The 16,423-nt window shown below is 52.9% G+C and overlaps 1 protein-coding gene across 1 annotated transcript in view; it reads right to left on the bottom strand.

The window, feature by feature from the left end:
- FAM135B (family with sequence similarity 135 member B) overlaps positions 1–16,423 on the bottom strand; it is a 178,952-nt gene that overhangs the window by 72,308 nt on the left and 90,221 nt on the right. The window contains exons 4-6 of the mRNA XM_045812211.2: positions 15,603–15,673; positions 10,217–10,390; positions 4,932–5,058 (exon numbers count right to left, since the gene is read on the bottom strand). Coding sequence (XP_045668167.1) covers positions 4,932–5,058; positions 10,217–10,390; positions 15,603–15,673 — 372 coding nt within the window. The remainder of the gene's footprint in view (positions 1–4,931; positions 5,059–10,216; positions 10,391–15,602; positions 15,674–16,423) is intronic.

Here is a 16,423-nt window from a genome sequence, read left to right as displayed (position 1 = left end):
TAAAAGGGAAATGAGTCCAGAGCTGTATTCTAGAATATTCTCTCAATGACATGCTCCTGGGTCTGGAAAGCATGTTTTAAGACACGCTGAGGATGGAGGGGTTTCACTTTGGTGGCCAATACATTCATCTCAGACACATTCATCTGCTCTGCACGGCTCCTGTGATTTCCACGGCTGAGGCAAGGACCCGGGAGGCCCAAAATACCAGCTAGAACACATCTGTTGGAAAATGAAATGCCTCACAGTCTACTTGCAAGAGCTTCCATTCTCTTTCGTTCAGAAGTTCTCGGATTCCACGGCTTCTGACACCTGTTCATTCAACAAAGGCCTCCCGTGCACATGTGCTGCAAGAGACACACGGAGGCAGACAAAATGGAATCATGCCCAGCCTTGCAGTGTGGGAGTCCGTGCCCCTTCTTTGCTTAACCATTAACCTCCTCGGGGCTAAAGACTGGGTAGAGAGAGGGCAAGAGGCTGCCTGGCTATGTGACTGCAGGGCTAGAACTTCACCTCCGTCCCAGGTTCCTCATCTGTAAAAGGAAATAGGACACAGCGGTCGAGGAGACGGACGGAGCCCTTGTGCGTCCATGGCTTAACAGAGCAGGTGTTCGAACATTCGATGTGAAATGACTGGCATCGCACATTACACACTAGTGCAGACTTTTAAACCTTCAATCACTGCTTTGTCTCATGCACCCGGCCCCACGACCCACTGTGGGAGAGACCCAGGTGCGTTCACACTAGCCCTGCCTCACACAGTAGAGCTAAATACGTGACCAACAGATGAGCACATGACACACTCACGTCCCTGCCCACAGAGGCCGAGCTCTGAGGACAAAGAGAGTCCTAAAGCCTGTGCCTCTCCACCAGGCGCTGCCATCCTGCCCCCAGGGAGTGGAACAACCGTAGGATTTCAGTGATGCTGGGATGGGGGGGGGGCTGGAGGGAAAAAGGATTTGGATTCCTGATTTTCACTGAGAGCTAGCCAGAGCCTGAACAATTTACTAAGTGATAGCAGATTTCATGTGTCCATTTTGCCAGGCCACAGTAGCCAGCTCCTTGGTCCAGCTGTTCTAGGTGTTTCTGGAGTTACGTTTTAGAGATTGGCATTTAAATCATCTGACTGAGGAAAGCAGATTATCCTCCATGACGTGGGTGGGCCTTATCCAATCAGCTGAAGATCTTCATAGAAAGACTGACCACCCCCTGCCCCACCACCACCAAGAAGAAAGCATCTGGTCACTACTGCCTTTGGGCTCAAACTGCAACTCGTGTGTGGGTCTCTAGCCCACGGGACTAACCTGATGATTTCGGACTTGCCAGCCTCCATAATCGCATGAAACAATCCCTTAGAATAAATCTGTGTGTGTGTGTGTGACTGTGTACACATGCACACACATCCTTCTGGTTCTGTTTCTCTGAAGAATCCGGACTAATAAATCAAGCACGTATCAGATGCCCCAGTTGCACCAGGCGGTGACAGGGATATCACAGGGAAAACAACAGAGAAAGGACTGAGGGGGTGGAGCCCCGCAGGAGCTCATCCAATCCTCTTTATGCACATGGGAAAACTGAGACCCAGAGAGGGCAAGAGTCTGACTCGAGGTCACATAGCAGGTTAGTGCTGAACCCAAGAACAAAACCACACCTAAGACCCTTCCTTCAGTGTCCGACCCACAAGACCACATGGGGGCTTCTGGAGTAACACTCAATTTAATTATGTGGATAAACTAAAAGAAAAATAATCCAACAGAGGGTTTTACCGAGCACTTTGTGCCAGGCTCTACGCTCCAGGCTTTTTAATATGCTTATTTCATTTAATCTTCTCAGCAACCCTGCAAGGCGGGCATTAGTGTCCCTTTTTGACAGATAAGCCGCGAATCAGAGAGGGGAAATAATTCCCGTAGGGCAAAGCTGCTGGCTCGGGATGGGGAGGGGATGCGGGCTCCAGCCTCCTGGGTGCCTCAGGAAAGAGTGGGGCTGCATGCAGGGACGGGGGGGGGGGCTCGGCTAATGGGAAAGGGACCCTGGCCTCCCGTGATTTTTCACAGGTCAGCTCCTTTGGCTCTGGAACTCTAGTTTCTGCAAAAGTCTTTGCACAGAAAGGCTTATTTTGAAGGGAACACCTGGTGTCTAATCCAGCGGATGCTGCCGTCTGCGTGGATCCCCATGTTATTTGCTAATGCACTGGGCTTCTTGGGGATTTGGATGCACGGCTCCTTAGGGGAGGAAGGGGGAGTGGATTTTATTCTCTGCTTGGCAGCCCTTGCCTGGTGGGAAGGCACGGGCTGGGTGTGCAGCACTGAGCCCGCATAATTGGATGGGACCCAAATGGAAAATACACAGGAAAAGAATCAGGTCCTGAAAATAACCCATTGAGCTAAGCTCCATGAGCAAGTTCACTGCTGAGCACCCACAAATAAGCCATTTTATCTGACTCTTGTAAAAGCCAGGGATGTCTTCTTTGACACACATCCCCAAAAATAGCCAAGAAAAGCAATAGAAGGGGGAAAAAAAACTATACTGTATCATGTGCCTGCTATGGGTCTATTTTTGTACTGTCTTTATACATATTAACTCCTGAGATCCTCTCTAAAAACAGGTATGATCCCATTCTCGGGTTGAGAACTTGAGTTTCCAAGGGTGAGTCAAACTCCGCCAAGTCACATGGGGCTAAGGAGCATGGCAGGCGTCTGAGACCATAATCTTCTCTCTCCCATGTCACACCGTCTCAGGGCAGGGATCCGGCTGGGTCACGCTCAGCCTCTCAGATGCCACGGAGTCAGTGTGCCCTGCCCCAGCACGCCCCAGTTCCAGGGCTCTGAACATTCTCCAAGGGCAGCCTTGCATGGTGCTGGCCTGGGCACGTGATGCTGAGTGAGCCGGCCTCTATCCCCAGCCGCTCGGACCCCAGTGGAGGACGGACAGAGATGCCTAGAGTTGCACGTGGAGGAACCATCTGAGAGAGAGAATTTCCTCCTAGGAAATCAGCGAGTACTTCTCAGAGGTGGTGGCGTCAGAACGAGGCATCAGAGGATGTGCGTAAGACTTCCTTCTGGGATACACTGATCATAACCGTCCTCATAGGCTCCAGTGCACCGAGCAAAAGCCCTGTTTTGGAATATGCATCCAAAATGCTTTGAATTGATCTAGGGCCTCTGATATTCCCTCATGTCCTATGCCGCATTACCTGGAAAATGGGCTGAGCTGGAGATTTTGCAGGAGATCTCCTGGGGAGGCTCTGGGGCCAGCAAATGTGGGGAGTGAGGAGGACCCAGCTGAGGGAGTAGTGGTGCTGTGATGAGGTCACAAGGGAGCTTTCAGGCCACCCACAGGAGTCTGGAGCCAGGCATGGCCTGCAGCAGGGGGTCAGGGCTGATCCAGGACAGCACGCAGCAGCCACTAATTATGAAGGGTCAGTGTGTGGCCGTGGGGAGGCAGAGGGAGCTGGCAGTCCCTGCCTTCCACTCATGCCCAGGCCCTGAAGCCATCCATGTGCATGAAGTAATGCAGACACATCCCCCCCCCGGGCTGGCCGGTCCTCCCCCTTCTACTCCCTTGTTGCTCTCTGCTGGGTCCGTATCAATACTGAAGACATGGGTTCCTAGAGGCTCAGTGGCTGCCCGAGGTCCTGCATCTACAGGTTCAAGGCAGTTCTATTTGGCTTTAAAGTCTGCTCCTTCTGGGCACAGAGCCCTGTCCTGGGTCTGGGTTGCCTGTCCCGCAGAAGGGTCACGGCAGCTCTCTCCTCAGCTCCTCATGGGAGATCAGGGACACGGAGGCTCGGACCAGATGGGCACGTGACTGAGGGCAGCTTCTGCAGCCGGGCCTCCTGGCTGGGGCGCAGGCCGGGAGAGCTGACGTCACCGGAGAGCCAGCAGAATGCAGAACCCGCTATGCCGGATGCCGTGAGCAGGGAGCGGGGCTGCACAGGACAGGGTGGTGCCTCTTTGGGGGCAGGGGCTGGGCAGGCTGAGCGTGGAGTGGCCTTTCTGATGTGGGTGGGCATCACCCAACCAGCTAGGACTCTGAGTGACAGAATGTCCTCTCTCTGCCCGCCTTCCAGCTGGGACCCCAGTGTTCTCCTGTCTGCACGCTCGAGCTCAGGCTGGAACCCCACCACCGGCTCGGCTCTCCCGGGGCCCCTGCCTGCAGGGGACAGATCTAGGGACTTCTCAGCCTCGCCCTAAACATGTGAGACAACCCTTTTCAACAGATCTCTTTATATATATATTGCATATACATAAACATTTCAATGCTCGTTGGAAATACTATAATCTGTTCCTCCGTCTATCTCTTGTTGGTTCTGTTTCTCTGGAGAAGCCAGACTAATGCGGGCTGGTTATTTCTGAGCAGGTCGCTGATTAAACTAATCCTGTGTCGGCTCAGGAGAGATATGGGCGGAGTGATGCTGAGTGTGGCCAAAGACATGCGCCTCCCAGAGGGGTAAGGACGGGTGTTGATGGAGAAGAAAGAACGAGGGAAAGGTCAGGGTATGCATATTTATCGAGCACCTACTGAGTACCAGCCCTGGGCTAGGAACTTCACATTCACGACAGCAAGGACCACACACGCCGCCCCAGAAGATGATTACATTTTCATGACCTCACCCTTCGGGGGCAAACTGAGGCTCAGAAAAGTGAGCAAGTGAGAGACGGAGCCAGGGTTTGAAAACAGTTCAAGGCCAAGGGGTTTTCCAGGTTCTCCGAGGGAAGCCCCTCCCAACACGGCCTCACAGGGGACCACCCAGAAGAGACGCACGTGAGGACGCTGGGGCCAGTGTCTACCCCAGGGCCTGGGATCAGGAACATGTTTTACAAAAAAGCAGGAATGGATGGACAGCTGAGGGGAAGGGACACACACACACCAACACCCCCGTCCCCCCGCAAAACCGAGGGTGGCCTTGGGGCCATGTCCTGTGTGGACCTTACCTCCGAGGAAGTTGGCTTGCAGTACCCAGCTCCGAAGACCAGGTTTTCCAGAGAGAGGCTGGACTGTTCTGGTCCCGTGTCCGGCCCGCCTTTACCAAGCCAGGAGCCTCTTCCCGGACGAGTAAAACTGAAAGGCAGGGGGATTGAAGAGGGAGACAAACAGTGTGAAGGAAGGGATGGAGCCATGAGCTCAGTCCCTCGGGGCTGTGAGCAGGGTGCTGCGAGATAAGTTATTTAGAAGTAGTTTGCCCCCCACCCCCAGGACGCCTGCCCCACAAGGCTGTGCAACTGGCATGAGATCCTGAAAGGCAAAATGCCACACCTCCTACTCCGTGGACAAAGAAATGCCCCTAAAGGTCAACCACGTGCCTGCCGAGAGTCACTGAGGCAGAGCTCCAAGGCCACGGGACTGGAGGGACAGATGGGATGGGCTCCGGGCCAGCAGGACGGGGACTCCATCCGTTATAGTCTGGGTCCTGCTTCTACTCCCTTTGGGGCACGGTCCGGGGTGAGCTCCTTCAACCCTGCCCCTCCCTGAGCCTCCATTCGTTCTTCCGTAGAAGGCGGCTCAACCCTAGCCCCCTCCAGCACAGGTGCTCCAGAAATCATCCCGGCAGGAGTTAGTCCAAGCAACCTGCATTCCTGCTTAAAATCCCGACAGGGAAATAAAGCTCCTAGTATATTTCTGTTTAATTCATTTATGCAAATATGTACGAGGTGCCTGCCACACAGCGGGCAGCGCGTCAGGTGGCCGGGTGGCCAGAGGACGCGGGCCTGGCCCTCTCTGCTAAGACATTTTGGTCTAGGGAGGGAGGCAGATGTAATAGGATGAAGGCGAACTCAGAACAGTGAGCACGGAAGAGCAGTTTATAAAGCCAGCTAGGTGAAGGAGGACGAGTTAGAGGTGATCCTCATGGAGAAGGGCCTCCAGTTAGAGGCTGCCAGTGAGGCCGGTCAGCCCGGGCTCCGAGCCCAGCGACGGCACCCATAAGCTCTGTGACACGGGTACGTTTTTAGCCTCTGGGTGCCTCCGTAGGGCTGACATGTGGGAAGGAGGGGCCCCAGCACATTCCCCAGGGGCTCTGGGGATTCTTTGAGATCAGCCCAACGCGACTTTAAATACAGTGTCAGGGGGCACCTGGGTGGCTCAGTCGTGAAGCGTCTGCCTTCGGCTCAGGGCGTGATCCCAGCGTTATGGGATCGAGCCCCACATCAGGCTTCTCCGCTGGGAGCCTGCTTCTTCCTCTCCCACTCCCCCTGCTTGTGTTCCCTCTCTCGCTGGCTATCTCTATCTTTGTCAAATAAATAAAAAATCTTTAAAAAAAAATAAATACAGTGTCAGGCAAAAAGTAATGATTCCATAAATGCTTCAGCTGTTGTCCGTAATACCACGAATACAATAAAATCTCACGCAAGCATTACTGTCTTTATATCTCTCCTGTTGATAACACCACAAATATAATCGAGTGTCATGTAACCGTTACTCTGATTTGTTCGGAACTGCGATTTAAAGCAAGTGTACAGTTCAGCTATAAAGGGATAAAAGGACCATTGCAGGAAAACAGAGAATGTGTGTGTGAGCACGAGCACTGGGGGACAGACTGCCAATTCATAACCGGAATGAATGGTTATTTTTCTTAACGGTGGGCTTGATTGGCTTTTGGAAAACCCATCACGCGAAATCCAGCTCTCCCCATTTAAGGATTAAAAATCAGATTCTCTTCTTTGGGGTGTTTCAGGAAAGACAGAAGGTCTTTTGAGGTTAAATTTTAATTTCACACCTGCTTCCTCCTGACTGAATTTAATTGATGCTGTGAAACTCACTTTTCTGGAAGAACTAGAGCTCGCCCTATTTGACAGGTATTTCCCATCATTTTAAAGGGTTCCCTCTGTTCCCAGCCACTGGGAGCTAACTAAGAGAAATCCTTCCTGTAAACTCCAGAGAACAGAAGACAGTTCTATTTTTACCCCGATCTCGGGAGAAGCCAGGCTCTGACGCTGGACGTCTATGTGCGCTCTTCTCTGCTGCGTCTGATTTGCAAGGAGCTCTTTCAGTCAGAAGTTCACATTTTCTTTTCTTTTTTTTTTTTTTTAAAGATTTTATTTATTTATTTGACAGAAAGAGACAGCCAGCGAGAGAGGGAACACAAGCAGGGGGAGTGGGAGAGGAAGAAGCAGGCTCCTAGCAGAGGAGCCTGATGTGGGGCTCGATCCCAGAACGCCGGGATCACGCTCTGAGCCGAAGGCAGACGCTTAACGACTGCGCCACCCAGGTGCCCCAGAAGTTTACATTTTCTAAGAGGAGTTTCCAGATCCCAAATCCTCGTTAGATAGTATCAGGGCTCCCAGCAGCAAGAGGAGTGACACCTGCTTTTCATGGCCATTTCGGTCAATGTGAACACTTAATCTCTCGGCGGGACGCTAGCTGGTCCTCCTGACGCTCCCCTGATGTCACTTCCAGCCCAACCCATTCTGGCCACCAAAGGCATCTCCACAAAACACTATTCAAGTGGGGCTCCTGCTCAAAACCTCCCATGCCTCCTTCTTAGACAGCAAACGGATTCTCGATTCTGTAACACGTCATTAGTTATACTGTTAAATGTGACCTTTACCCTCCCCGATGTATTTCTCACTGTCGCAATCTCTTATCCCCTGGGTCTGGCTCCTCCAGGTCTCTAAAGCCCGTCCCGGTTTCCCCCCCAAGCAGAACTACTTCTTCCCCACGCTTCAGGCTTCCTCAGTCAGTAGGTGCCTGTGAGGTGCTAGCCGGGAGGCCGAACCAGGCCTGTGACGTTGTAGGTACCGCATAGATATTAATCCACTGAATGCATGGCCAAGGGCTCTATGTGCACTATGTCATTTAATCCTCCTAACACCCTCCGGCATGCACGGATGCGGGAGCTCAGGGAGCTGAAGTCACGTGCTTGGGCTAACACGCTTAACCAGTGGGAGGCTCAGAATAGAACCTGGACCCCTCCACCGCAGAGCCAACACTTTTAACCCCATCCTACATCATGCTCCCAGGATGGTTTGCACGCCGAACTAGAGTTAGATACTTAAGTATGTCTCTGCCCTGCCAGGCTCCAAGCCTTTTAGGGTCCCAGATCTGATCTGTTCATCCCAGAGCTTCCTGGTTTCCAGAAATAACTAAAGCTTAGGACACCCACCACTAACCGAGCTCGTGTTCACCATGTGTGACACATCTCATTGTACCCCTGTCATCTCTGTGGGTTAGTGTCACTGCTCACATCTTAAATTCCTTCCTTCCGTCCCTCCCCTCCCCTCCCCTCCCTTCCCTTCCCTCCCTATTTCAATGTTGAAACAGGTATCTAGAGAAGTTAGACACCTCTCCAAGGAGCCCCAGAAATTGGCTGGCGGTGCTAGACATCAGGATGGGCCTGATGTCACCCAGGCACAAGAGTTCCGTCTCGGGGGCCCGGAACCGCCTGCAGGGAGCTATCTTTTCCCAGCCAGGCTATTGGCTCACCTCGGTGGTAGAGAGCCAGCCACGCACAGGACACCACCTCTGGCCATCAGCCCTGTGTGCCTGACAGCAGACAGACTGTGTCCTCACGTCTGCGCCAAGGCCACTCTTCGCCAAGCTTCAGAGCGAGCGCACAGCCAGGGGGAGCCTCTCCAGGATCATCATACCCTCTGCTGCGTCCTGGACTCTAGGTCTCCTGCAATGTCCCAAATTCAGGTCTGCTTCCCTTGGATTCTGTAACGTTTTCTGTCAAACTCTGCGCAGCATCTGCTATGTGATAACGCCATCCGTGCAGACGGGCTCCCTCCGCTCGACTCTGCACTCCTTGAGGGAGAAGTCTATGGCGATGTCTCCCTAGTCTACTGTGTGTGTCCTAACACCATTCCTGGGGCACAGCAGGCCCTCCATATAGCTTTTGAGAAAGAATGATCACTAGTCCCACAGTCTCCCTTACGGAGGTCCAGTTTCCATGGAGGAGCTCAATCCTCGATGGGAAGGAGAACTTCCACACTAGCCCGCCGTGTGCCGGGGGCCAGGGACTCTGCACGCACCGCCCATGACCCCAGCTCTCTCCACCTCCAGTGCCCTTGGCTCCATTCATGACCCCTGAGCTAACCGCCACCCCATAGGCTCTCCCCAGGTCAAAACCCAACACGGCTCCAGGCCCGCCCTATGCAGTGCCCCCTTTTCTCTCAGAAGCCATGCTCTTTTAGCCCATTGAGACTTTATCTCTGGGCGACACTTTTTGGTTTGGGGATTATGGCTGATTTAATACATCCTGTCTAGCATTCAAGGCCAGTGTCTGAATTAGCCCCATCAGCAAGCACAGCCCGGATGGAGCTCGGCCAAGGGACCCAGGGACTGGTGAAGGCCTCCAGGAGCAGCAACTCTTGGCCATGTCACCTGGCCAGGATCCAGGTTCCTCCTTCCCTACTCTCTGACCCCAGAAGGCCATCAGAGCCTGGGCCTTACCCAACCATCAGTGGGGACCAGAGTCTCTCCCACATGCATTTTTAACTCCCAGCACTGAGAAGCTGTCCTGAAAAGGGACACTGGAAAGTTAGCTCCTTCCCGAGACTCTAGGCTGCAAGATTCTCTCCCTGAATGTCCCTTTGCACACTTGAGCAACTCATCCCACGTGCATGGGCAAGGCCTCGAGGCGACCTGGCGAACATTTCTGGCCATGCCAGGCACACAACTCAACATACCAGCTCAACATACCCATTTGTGGTATTCATAAAACCTCAGCACTTTGCAGGGTTTCACTGATGCGGGGAGCACAGGGCCACACGTGGGGTCCTACTTGGGAACAAAGAGCAAGCAGGGGATGGGGCAGAAGACAGAGCCCCTGCCCCAGGCCTGGCCCCATCCTCATCTGAGAGTCACTAAAATCTTTCGTGCATGGGCCACATGAGTGCTCCTGGTTTAGAGAGGAAGACTGTGTGTCTCAGGGACATGCAGGGACTTCTCAGATAAGGCACCTTTAGGAAAGCAAAGCCTGGCACGGGGCCCGGGTCAGACGTCTCTAGTGTAGCCCGGTCTGACACACTGTTGGCAAGTTTGCAGCCCCCAGCTCCCTGCCCGTGCACCCCTGACTCCTGATGCCCTCTCCATGCCCCCCGCCCACCTCTCCCCTGCTCCTGAGGGAGGCCCAGCCTCAACTGTCAGCCTGGGAGACGCTACTCTGGTCTGCACGCAGCAGTCCCGGCCAGCCCCGTGCCCCTCGGCCGTGCTGGAAACGGAGTGTAACGCGGAACCCAGAGCGGCGCCCCGCCCCTCCGGGATCATAGTCCCTTCCTACCTGATCAAGGGCTGCTGCAGAGCCACCAGGGCAGCGTGGATGGTCACTGAGATGACGGACAGGTGGAAATAGTCGAACATGACAGGAACCTGGTGGTGCAGACCTCTCCGGGGGTGGAAGTGTAGGCCGAGCGTGCGGCTACTAATCAGGGGGGCCCCCGCCACGTCCCTCAGCCTGCAAGGCAAGTGAGCGAGCGCCCGTGAGTGATGGCGGGCCATCCCCGCTGTCACCCGGGCAGGTCTGTGTGACAGCCTCACCCCGGGCCAACCACCACGCACACATCATCCTATTCAATCCCTGCAATCACCCTGTCTGGTAGAAATCATTCTCCCGTGATTGGCAGATGAAGAAACTCTGCGTCCAAGAAGACTAAGAAGTCAGGTGGCATCTCACAGCTACTTCTCGGCTGCCCGGGCTCATGCTCTGCGGCCATGGACACCAAGCCCCCGTCAGGCCAGTGATGGAGACACACTCGGACCCTTTTCAGGGCTCATCTCAACATGGAAGCCCTCCTGGGCTCCCTCCCCCACTGCTCCTCTCCCTCCCCCACTGCTCCTCTCCCTCCCCCCACTGCTCCTCTCCCTCCCCCACTGCTCCTCTCCCTCCCCCCACTGCTCCTCTCCCTCCCCCCACTGCTCCTCTCCCTCCCCCACTGCTCCTCTCCCTCCCCCACTGCTCCTCTCCCTCCCCTCACTGCTCCTCTCCCTCCCCCACTGCTCCTCTCCCCACCACATGCAGGACAGCACTTCCTCTCTAAGTCTGCGCTCTCTACTAGATCTCTACCTCCCAAGGCCAGGAAATGTGACTGATCTGCCTTTCTATCCCCAACACCCAGCATCATCTCTCACATACTACAGAAGCTGCCCAATGTTTGCTTATGAAAAAGAATAACTGTCTGACCAAATGACTAAATGAGCCCAGAAGCATAAAGGTTAAACAGTCTGACCACTTTCATTAAGGATTCCCTATCTTTGTTCTAGCCTTTTGTCATGGGTGCCTGTCTGATTCCCAAGAGATGAACTGGCTGGTAGGCAGGGTCCAAGAGAGCCTCTGGTGATAAAAATAGAGTTGCTTCTTCTCTAAATAAAACTCCTCCAGCGCATCTCAAGCTCTGGAAACCAGTCACTCAGGTTCTCCAAGTTTCTCTCAACCAGAGTACTTGGGAAGCCTGGGTGGGGCATCTTCCCTGAGTAGAGCAGAGAGCTCAGAAAACAGAGGACAAACTTCTCCTTCCTCCGTAGATGGAGAAATGAGACACAGAGAGGGGAAGGGGAGCAAACTCCCACGTCCCAAGCCCAAGGGCTCTGCTTCCTGGAATCCTGTTGCTTAAGGCCTGTGTGCAAATGAACGCCATGCATATAAATCACAACAGCCCAGTGTGACTCCATAACCAGAGCACAAACAGGGCCTCCTCTCTCTCCCGGGAGAAGCCTGATGGCGAAGGGGCTAGGAGTAGACCTCCTGAGCCTCAGGAAGTCATGAACATTTATAGTCACTTTAACTCTGACAGTTTACCGAGGCCTTACTATGAACGGAATCCAGTGCTTCTTCAGTTAATCCATATGACAACCATATGAGGCCTTTCCTACTATCATTCCACTTACAGACGAGGAGGTAAAGCCAGCACGAGCTAACGGACTTGTTCAAAGTCCCAAGACAAAACTGAAATGCTAGACCCACGTTCATCTGACCACGGTCCATTCTGCTGTGCTGGACTGTACTGGATTCCACTCGGACACAGGCTTGTAGGAATCACAGAAATATGCTTAGGCTAGAACCACAGGAGGTGAAGTACATGTCAGGGTAGTGAAGGTGTCCAAAATGTGAAGAAGAATTTAAGCCACATCAACAGGAGTAAAGACCTCAGAATAAAGGTGGTGATAGCTGTTAAGCTCTTTTGTACTCTAAAATGGATAGAGCCAATCAATGGGGAAAAAACTCAGTTCATGCGGGTCTCAATTTAGAAAGGATGGAGGTAAACCTGAGAGCAGTGAGAGGAGAATGTCTGCGTTTCTATAAAGGAACTCAAAAAAAAAAAAAATCAAACAAAACCCCCCACAAAACACAGAGAAAGAGCCTTGATATTTAATTGGAGATGAAGAGATGACTTTATTGAAGAGTCTTGTTTATCTGATCTTAAAGGGTCATCCTGACTGAGAATGTTTCTAAGTGGTTGCAAGGGCCAAAATTCAGGGCAACCGAGAGAAGGCACACAGAAAGGACTCGCTCCTTAAGTAAAGAAGAATTTCCTCTAGGCAGAGCTGCCCAGGGACAGAACAGTATCTGATGGGAAGGGGTGAGCTCTCTGTCCCTGTGCAAGCATGTGCTCGTGAGCCTTTGCAATGTAGCAGGTGCAAGCGAGATGGTAGGCTCGAGGGGGTGATCTTGCCTCTGAGGACGGGATGACGCTTTGTCGGGAGGGGTGCTGTCCCGTGCACTGTAGGATGCTTCTCGGGGACTCGACCCATTACATGCGAGTAGCAGGACCCTCAAGTAACAATCAAAAATGTCTCCAGACGTGGCCCAAATGTCCCTGGGGGACAGAACTGCCCTGCCCACAGTGAGAACCATTGGAGGAGACGGGTGTCAAGAGATCTTCTAAACCCCTGATGGTCTCCACTGTGCTTCTCTGGTTGGTCTCCACTGTGGCCTACATGGATCTAAGAAGCCTCTGCCGGGGTCATGTTTCAAAGCCTAATGCACATCCCCAGGATGTGCTGTAGACACTGTATCATCTTAAACCCAATTTATGAAAATGAAAAAATATGGCATTAAAAATTCTTCCCCAGACTCTGGCTTCCTGCTCCTCTTAGCTAATCTTATACTCCATGAAGCCCCCTGCTCTGATTGTGATTAAGTGCTCTGTGTTATAGAGAGGAAGGGACACAGAGAAGCCTGGCCCCATGGGCATCTAGGAAGCCACAAAGAGGAAGAAAACATCGATTCGGTAGGCCACACACTGGAGATATTGTCTCTGTTCATCTTCATAACAGATCTATGAGGCCACGATTATATAATATTGTCCATTTTATATATGAGGTTGCTGAGATGTAGGAACATTCTGGGACTTGGCCAGCATCTCATGGTTGATGAGCACAAAGCCTGAGCTGCTGAACTTCACTCACTTTGGGCCCATCTCCGTTAACTACTGTTTTGACGGCAAGATGGTCCCCTTTCCTGGGTCTACCTTGACTGTCATTCAGGCTGCCCAGGGGAATGGATGGAAGACTTCTAGGCTGAGGTGTAGGGTTCTCTGATAACTTAGAAATGTCTACCATGGAGTAATGGATGAATGTCTCTGAAGGAAGCAGGCCCAGGACAAGAAGGCGGGTGGGTTAATGAGATGGGTGAATGATAGAAATCACAGATGGTTGAGGGGGCATGTGAGACCAGAGGCAGGGGCTTCACTTCTGAGTTTCTAAGTTAGGAAGAAAGCCAGCCTCCTGCAGGGGCTCTGAGTTCAATATGGTGCTAGTGCAACATATCGTGCAGATGGTGTGAGAGTAAGATTTCCCAAGCAACTACCATCCCACGAAGGAATAAGTAGCAGGGATGAGGGAAGCAGGTGGCCAGAGGGGCTTGGGTCCAGACAAGAAAGAGAAATCTGTGATGTTGAGCCCAGAGCCCATGGCAGGACCATGGACAGATATTCCTGATGGCCCAGGCGCAAGACATGACCATGTGCACATTAGCAGATGTCCATTCTCAAGGTGCAGACACATCAGGTCACCGACATCTCAGAGAATCCCATCTGCTTCAACTCCTCATGTTATGGAAACTCCCATAACCACCAGACCCATCTCAGGGATGAGACAGTCCTTGAGAAAGGGGAGAAAGTTCCAACAGGGAGTCTGAACTTTGAAGGGATGAAGGGATCGGGGGACTGGAGGATTGTTCTGCCAGCATTAGACCATTGGCCACCTGGTTCTCCATTATCCACAGCAGAGCCTGAAACATCTGCTGAGGGACTGGAGACACCAGAAGTGAGAATTATCTGTGGAGTGTGGTCAGAATCATTCTCTGAGAGTCTGCTAACAGAATAGGGGGGAAAGGAGTGTCTCCTCCATAACTGTCAGCCTCGTGAGAGGGATCTTCAAGTGAGCTTGACCTGGGTCCCTTAGAATTGGGAGAACGTAGGTCCTTGTGCCTGACTCATCCTGCAGAAGGCCTCAGGAGAGAAGCTGAGGGTGGCTGCATCGGCCAAAGGAGGAGTAAGCGGGACTGCAGGGGGAGGGAGGCCCCCCCAGTGAGGGACGCAAGTGCCTTTGTTCATTTCCCAAGGACCAGATGTGGGTTCTTTGGAGAAGAATATGCCAGAAGAGCTTCCTGCAAGGAGTGGATGAGCCAGCCACAGGAAGCATCGCTAATATCAAAGAACTGCAGGGCTGTGGGGCGGGGGGAGTAAGGAAGCTTGCCTAAGTAATGGGTAGACCCCGAGAAATGCAGAGGGATACCCCAAGAGCAAAAGACCCAGTGATTCAGCCTCTACTGCATGATGCTGCTTGCAGCTGAGCCCGTCCTTCATGACCCCTGCCCCCTCTGCAATCTCCTCCCTCCTTACCGTGCCTGACCCTGCAAGGCCCACGCTCCCCAGCGGGGAAGGAGGCAGGAGCAAGTAGGAAGCCGCCCACCGCCCCACCCCGCCCCTGCACTGGGAGCTTCCTGACCTGAGCTAGCCTGGAGCTGGGGGTGGTGGGTGCAGGCAGGGAAGGGGGCAATGAAGAGGTCATAAACTGGATGAGAGGTTGCAGTTTTGCTAATATCCTTGACCGGACTTATGATCCTTGAAACAGGGACCATCCTTTCCTGACCTGATAGAACCTGGGGCTGACAGCTCACCCGGAGGAGGAGGAGGAGGAGAGGCCCCAGAACAGGCTGACAGGAAGCAGTATGGGAAAGAAGAGCGGTCGTCTCCTGCTTGTTTAATCAGCAGGTTACACATAAACGGATTTTCAATTTTCAGAGAGTTGAAACATAATAGCGGACATTCAGTTCAAAGATGCAGAATCCCAGCCCAATCTCCTCGGATTCAGAAGGAGCCTTGAGACTTGCCGCATCGTAGGGTCATTAATTTAAAGACCCAATGAAAATAATACTGCACTGAAATGAATGGAGGTGTCAGAGATGAGAAGGTGCCAGATAAGGAAGGCAGGCCAGCAGGCTGTTTCCTGTGCATGCAGCACGTGAGCGACCGGCCTAAAATGCGTGCCATTGGCATGACCACGTGGACACTCCAGCCCCGGGGCTGGGCGGGCTGTGCAGCTGCTCAGGAACCGGGTTTCTGAGCCGTGTTCTGAGGTTCCTGGCCATGGTGTGCCCCAGAGGCGGGAAGGGTCGCAGGAAGGAAGCCATAGGACCGCGACTCGGAGAAGTCAGGGACACTCACTGCTGTTCGCTGTCGGTGAAGTGCAGATCCACCTTGAGCTGAAAATCCACTTCACTTAGTGCCTCTTCCACCTGCAAGAGAAACACAGCCGAGGGACTTAGGGGTCAGATCTGGCCCAAACCAAAACTGCGGCTGGTGTATTTCTCAAAGTTTAGGAGAAGCATCTCGCCACAAGGTTAATGTCATTTGTTGGTAAAGCGGAATTCGCTATGCATGTTCCATGGAATTCTGGTGGAAGGGGAGATCTGCGAGGATTACCAGGAAAACAGAAGGAAGGGATTTATGTAGTCAAATGTAGGAAAAAGCAAATGTGCAAAAAAATATTAAACGAGTTTGCTGTATCTCAGGACTTCTGAGAACCTTATTTCCCCAACAGATTTGATCTGGAATCCTTTTAGGCAGGAGGGAAATGTTCCATGGCACCTGCTCTGGGAAGGGGGGAGCTGTGAACTTGACCAGGGGACACCCGTTTGGCTAGTGATGGGGTGGTGTTGGAGGGGGCAGCATCTCTGCCCTCAGGCAAGCCCGTCTGATGGGCACCACCATCCAGGTGCCCAGAGGAGGACGCTGACACTCAGGGAAGTGAAGCTGCTCTCCCAGGTGGCTCAGCTTCCTAAGAAAGCAGACCTTTCATTTCCATCTTGAGGTCCGTTACATTCAACCATTTACACTTCGAGACACTTTGGCATTTCGGGTCCTATCCGACCTGCTTTCCTTCGTAACTTTCCTATTTTCATCATTTTGCAAAGGGATCTATTTGTTCTACCTGCCAGCTTCCCCCGTACTTCTTTTCCCACACTGACCACCAGCACCCCACCTCT

The sequence above is a fragment of the Ursus americanus genome, chromosome 9 (assembly GCF_024610735.1).
Source record: "Ursus americanus isolate L20-20 chromosome 9, mUrsAme1.1.p, whole genome shotgun sequence".
In the NCBI taxonomy this organism is placed as follows: domain Eukaryota; kingdom Metazoa; phylum Chordata; class Mammalia; order Carnivora; family Ursidae; genus Ursus; species Ursus americanus.
Note: the sequence above shows the minus strand (reverse complement) of the source record. Positions and strands in the feature narration are given on the sequence as shown.